We start from the raw sequence: 6407 nt of genomic DNA, 5'->3' as shown, positions 1-6407 counted from the left end.
AACCTAACTGGTCAAGTTACGTGCGGTCATCTAGTAAACGACAAGATCGCAGAGGGAAATTCCTGTCGGGAAGTAACATCCCAGTCTACCCGTCGGATTCAGGTTGGAGGACAGTCACACCTTAAAGACACCACCACACTTCTAGAAGACAGTGCTGTGTACGCCTCGGTCTGCGATGGTGAAAACCTACCAATTCTGAACTCACAACTGTACATTACCATTCCGTTAAGCACATAACTGCCTGATGTGGTGCGCTATATGCATATTCATATTATATTGTTTACATTGTAAGCGATCTACACTCAAGGACACTCGGGCGTCCCTGTGACTAAATGTGAAACTGCTGCACGACTTGGTAAGGGAGTCATGCTCTTGAATCACCGATAGGCCTGGTGAAGATTCTTAGTGACGTCGCAGCAATGATGATAAAGCTCTCCATGTAACCACAGATGTCCGCATCGAGGCCTCAGCTGCCTGGCTCACCAGTGCAACGTGCCGTCATATTTTCCATATAAAAATGCGTCAATCATAACTAGCGAATACATGACGTGGTACAATTCCACTGATAGTGGCATCTGAAATGAGTTGTCTATGTCCAAAGCCAGCCTGGCGTGTGACTTATCATCTTGCACAATGTTTGGTAAGGCGGACTGTAAAGAGACTGTAAAAACGACTTCATCGTTTTAACTCATTGATACCATGATATCAGAGTATTTTAGCTCGTGGATGCTTCTGATCATCAATCAGATCATTGCCTATCTACTAACGTTTGCAGATTAAAATTTGCGAGAAGGCTGCAGCATGACAACACGAACTTTCATCTACAAGGCCGGATGCCAACTTTAATCTACATTTGTACTTACTATACCGAGGTACTGACATGTCGCAGCTCATGGTCTTTATTCCGCAGATTTTATCCAGTTATCGGTTGACTTTTGTAAATAACGCAACAAGACAACCGGGCGTTAATGCGAACCTCCATTGAACTGGTGCCTCTGGCACGCGTGTTTTTTATTTCGCGTTGGGGAGAAAATGGAGTGTTTGCGGTGGTTTTAAGTTCGCGCTGAGAGTTCACGGCGAAAACCGCGAACATAAAACCACCGCGAACATTTCTGCATTTACAGTAGTATTGAACAATGAGTACAATGCAGAACACTTTGTATGGTAATTATTCTTTTACAATATTTCACTGTCCTTCAGCTAGAGTTACATCAAACCGCAGTAGTATACAACATGATGGGGCTCAGTTATGGAACACTCTCTCACTGGAACAACGAACTGTACTTAATTACACGACATTTAGGAAACGCATTATCAGTGGCAATTAATATCTGCATGTAACGTGGCGATATTGTTGTTTGTCTGTTATTATGTGATTAGTGCTAGATGTGTTTTTCAGATTATAGTATCAGGGATATCTGAAAAACAGGGTTGTTGCCTGAGTGTATATAATATATTATGTATATATTATATAGATATATAGATATGTTAGTGGCGTCGCGATGGCGTAGTGGCAGGGTATCTGGACCCAGAACCCAGAGATACCGGTATTCGAATCCGGGGTTCCCTGATTTGTCCCGTTGGCGTTGTGCCCTTGGGAAAGGCACTTTACACGACTTTCCCCACTTTACTCAGGTGAAAATGAGTACCTAGCTTAAGTTAGGGATGCCCTTGGATAGGACGTTAAATGGAGGTCCCGTGTTTGAGGAGAGCCACACCTCAAGTACGTTAAAGAACCCAACACACTTTTCGAAAAGAGTAGGGGCCCTTTCCGGTGTGTGTGGATCATATAAATCCACCCGGATATGCAGCTTGCACTCTTCAGTACAAACCTGGTGTGTTACGCCTTGATGCGGTTTACCGGGTATGCAATACAAACAAACAATGTGTATAATGTAAATAGCCAACACGAAGCTTATTGATGACCGACTCACCACAAAAATGTACCAAATGTAAAATTGATTGTATGTTAACTACTCACCTCTATTATGTATTTTCACTCTGAATTGATCATTTTCATAATTAAAAGAGATACCAAGTATACCACATGTTGCAGACCTGAGTTTGTGCTTACTATATGTATACAGTCAGCAGCCCTAGCATATGACAGAATTAGCTTTAATAACGCAACAGAGTGTAAAGTAAGTCTCGTACGGCAAACTACAAATAGAAACACAAAATCTAAAAACTTTCCCTAACAGACAGGAAAAATTATCATATATAAATCTGTAATATCGTATTACAATTCCACAGTTGTTTGGCTCTAGAACGAACAACTCAATGCCCATGTGTGTTTGCGTGCATGTGTGCGTGTATGTGTGTGTGTGTGTGTGTGTGTGTGTGTGTGTGTGCACGTCTGTTTGTGAGCGTGTGTGTATATTTGTATGTGTGTGTGGTTGTGTGTGTGTGTGTGTGTGTGTGTGTGTGTGTGTGTGCGTGTGTGTGTGTGCGCGCATGCGTGTGTAAAAGAATACATTGAAGCGTAAGAAAACTAGACTGAGTAGAGACACTGCTATCATCCTGAAGACGCCTCCTCCATATGTATATGTTTATCTCCACACTGCGTCATCTGGATGAGTCTCCCGCACAGCTCCGAGTCTTCTAAAGCCCGTCTGGTGACAGCCTCGAGTTTTAAACACTTGGTCACGTGATTCTGTATGGGCCAATCGGGAAGCGCTCCTGAAATGAGTACAAATCGTCATTCATATTAGGAAGATAGAAGGGGGCAAAGGGGGCAGGGAGTGATACAGGGAAAGGAGGAGCATGGGGAGGGAGTTATAAAGAATACAACAAAAACACACCTGCATTTCCAGGAAAGGAAGTTAGGGGGCAAACTCTGTACCACTTCTCGTCGAGCCCACAAGCTACCCGCCACTCAAAAATCATGACTATAACAAGTTACGAACGTACATACTACCAGGCCAAAATCGAGCTTGTCATTCGTTTTGACGAGACGTACCCACAGGCCAAGTATTGTAATAATCCACCCATAGCTTCTTGAGTTAAAAAAAAAAAGATACTGAGTAGAGTGAGCCTCTGAACCACTTACCTGAAGGTGTTTCTAGATCTGTCCCTGCTAAAAGCCTTCGTGCTGTCTTGAACTCTGCCGGGTCCACTGCAGCCCTGACCATTATCTCCCTCCCGCTCTCATTCACTCCCTCCTTCACTAGGATGTCAGTCAGAACCGTCGCCACCGCGTCATGGTCATGTTCGGCCCAGAACCAGTCCAGAACGTCAAGGTCAACAAACACGAGACGAAGCGTGCCGTTCTGTGCGTTGATGCACGCTTTAAACACCCCCATGGCCTGTGCCAGCTTGGTCAGACGGTCCTTTGTCGGTCCGTTCTTCACAATGCTACGGATTATCCTTTGATCAACCTGCTGTAGATGTTTACCAGTTGCTTCTCTGTTGGAATACGCTGTTGTCAGTTTTACATTAAGAACGGCGCATGCGATGTTACGCTCTCGGGCGCCATGCTTGATACAGGGGGTTATGGACTGAGTCGGAGAACGGTATGGACATTTACTCATACTTTGGTGTTGTTGACTTGCAGCGGTAGCCGATTTTGTAGGTGACGCCATGAGACCAGGTATCGGCACTAGTGGTTGAGTCCAACTAGATTAGCACACCTGTGGAATCAAATAAATATATTCGGTAACGTTACCTGTCACAAAATGATACGTCAACCAACACACCTTTGGGTCGTCAAATCAAAAGGCTGCAAAATCTAGCTTTGACTATCCAAGACCATGTTTGATTTGAAACATTTAATTGCAATGCCAGCTGTGTAAGAGCTCTTTAAATAGTCTACCATACGATGAAAGTATGTAGGTTATCACTACGGGTTTTGTGGTATTCCCGAAGAAAGTCCTGTCTGTCTATCTCGTCGGAATACATATGAATTTCACAATTAAACAGCCCTTGTATACATGCCTGCCAGTTTGTCTAATTGCAAAACTGGAATTCATCAGGACACTGGTATTTTCAAAATCATATAGTATTTACTGTATCATTTACAGATATACATTGTACAAGCAAAAGTATATTAATAAACTGACGCCACCGATGTTGTGTCATTGGGAAAAGGCCCTTTACACAACTTTCCTAGCTGCCTAGGTCCCACGTGTGTTGCACTGTTGCAATTCTAATAAAATCAAAATCAAACTGAACAAAGAGTTTTACGGTCGGCCGGGTAACCGTAGAAACACCTAGCCTAACCGCATACGTCATGCAAGACATTCAAACCACCTCCCGCCTTTTATTTCGAAGCGAACGCTTTGACAACTGGTGAAAACAAACCCCATTTAGATGGGCGTGGAATGAAGTAAGATAAATAACTCATAAAGTAGCGACATCTGGCCGGACTTTAATTGGCTGACTTTGTAAACGTTACCCCCGAATGGGCAAACATTCCCCAAATTGCTCAATAACCCTATTGTCAACATTGTGACAGTTTATTAGCTCCCAGCTAAGTTTCTCACTGTGGTTAACTGATACAGGCCCACCACTGTACGAAAGTTGCGACCAAATTTGTGGTTCATATTTACGAGAATCAGATCTAGAAGAAAAAAACTCAATGGCAAATTGACACGAAAGGCATGGAACTTATATTCTTAGAAAACCATCACTTGGTGTGATACAGGACATATTCATGTCCTATAGTTTTTAGTACATGTATGACACCTGGGTGTAATGGGTATCAATTGATTATTGTTTGGGCTCGTGGAATGGTATACATGTACATGTACATCAAAGAACAGCATTGGCAAAGATTTTTATCACAAAACTATCCAAAAGGCCACATAAAGCAAAGGGTGCACTCTAATTCAGTTTTGTAAATCCGTCTAGAAGCAATGTTACAATCTGGCAAAAGTACTGCGCTGACGAATGATTGATCAGAAGAGCCACACCTCGAGCACCGTAAAGAACCCAGGGCACTTATCGAAAATAGTAGGGGTCCTTCCCGATGTGAGTGGTTCCAAACGGAGTCTTTTGGGTCGCAACTGGGGGATTTACTGTCGTATTGAGGTCTCTGAGCGCTGTATAAAGGCTGCCATCACAGTCCCTTGCGATCTAGCCCTGCAAATTGTTATCTCCTCGCAATTCAGCCTAAGGCTGCGAAGAGAGAGAAGCCGGCCCACCCAATAACAGGAGTTGTACCTACCTTCGTGTAGTGGGGTTCATCTGTGCTAGGCTGAGGGAATAACCCTCCTTAATAAAGCCAGTGCCCCCCGGGTTCCTATGGCTGTGGCGTAGTCCCTAGCAGTGTCACGTCCCGCGTGGTGTCGAAGTTATGAGGGTGCGATAAACCTTTGAGGTGGCCGAAGTTTGCTTACTTTATCATTACGTCAACTTCAGGTGCCAGAAAGAGTGACGTATGGATACCTGGGTGGGTATCCCACTAGACTGCGACAAATTGCGAAAGGCAGTCGCAAAGTGGCGCAAACTGGCGCCACTTTGTCGAAAGAAAATCGGGAAAACACAGCCACGAGTCATCCTGGTAGAAAAGGTCAATTCACCGCGCTCTTGTAACTGTAACTTCATCCTTTTTTTCTGCGCCTGAAGCAGTCCTCCAGATCTAGACTAGAGACTGTCATGGTTTTCAGATTTTACAAAAGCACTGCCTAAATAATTATCATTTGCCAGTATTTTACCTACCTACCTAGTCCCTTGACCTCCGGGTCGTTGGGGGGGCAAGGTAGCCTTTTACCACTGAAACACAATTGTTGAAAAGCATCATGTTTGCAGTTACCCAAGTAAGTAGATAAAGTTATTTGTCACAACCAAGTGTTTTATTCAATGCGACAATTCGGCAACCGTCTGTCACCTTCCTCAGGGCAATCCTGACTCAGGACGGCTCTGTGGAAGGTGACAGCACCCTCTTTAAATCAGGATCCCTATCGACGTCGCCATAACCATGTCTGGCAGCGCTGGTTATCAGGGCCCCTTCGCGAGCGGGGTAACGTGGAGCGATAGGGGTCCTGATTTAATGAGGGTGGGTGACAGACGTTTACCGAATTGTCGCATTGAATAAAACACTTGGTTGTGACAAAAACAAATTGTTATCGAGTGACTTACCCACCTGATTAATATATTCACAGAGCCAATTGTAAAGTTAGAGTGCGAGTTTTACCCAAAGAAATGATAACACAGACAAGGTTTCTTTAAGTGTGCTGTCTCTTACACGATGTGTAAAACACTATATATATACAGTGAAAAGAATAATGTACAGTCAAGGTCACATAGACAAACCGAACTGTGCATCCAATAATGTCTTGATGTTAACAAATTCTCAGTTTTCCACCCAAAATTAAAACAGTGTAAAATATACGATTTTCGAGTGTTTGTCAACAGAAAGGTACACCAGAGATGTCCTTCTAACTATAGATAGACAAAAATATTGACAT

At 43.6% G+C, this 6407-nt stretch overlaps 1 protein-coding gene across 1 annotated transcript; it reads right to left on the bottom strand.

The window, feature by feature from the left end:
* Positions 1-2464: 2464 nt before the first annotated feature.
* Positions 2465-3628, bottom strand: LOC136445381 (uncharacterized). Its single transcript, XM_066443358.1, has 2 exons — positions 3050-3628; positions 2465-2679 (listed from the first exon to the last, which is right to left on the bottom strand). The coding sequence occupies exons 1-2, from the start codon at positions 3579-3581 to the stop codon at positions 2516-2518; spliced, it is 696 nt and encodes a 231-aa protein (XP_066299455.1). The 5' UTR covers positions 3582-3628; the 3' UTR covers positions 2465-2515.
* Positions 3629-6407: the final 2779 nt, after the last annotated feature.

Source organism: Branchiostoma lanceolatum, chromosome 11 (genome assembly GCF_035083965.1).
Source record: "Branchiostoma lanceolatum isolate klBraLanc5 chromosome 11, klBraLanc5.hap2, whole genome shotgun sequence".
In the NCBI taxonomy this organism is placed as follows: Eukaryota; Metazoa; Chordata; class Leptocardii; order Amphioxiformes; family Branchiostomatidae; genus Branchiostoma; species Branchiostoma lanceolatum.
This window is presented reverse-complemented; position numbering and strand designations above follow the sequence as displayed.

Coding starts and splice junctions, on each gene's coding strand:
- LOC136445381 (XM_066443358.1), bottom strand. CDS start 3,581: ATGGCGTCACCTACAAAATCGGCTACCGCTGCAAGTCAACAACACCAA. Junction 2,680..3,049: donor AGATCTAGAAACACCTTCAG/GTAAGTGGTTCA, acceptor TACTCATTTCAG/GAGCGCTTCCCGATTGGCCC.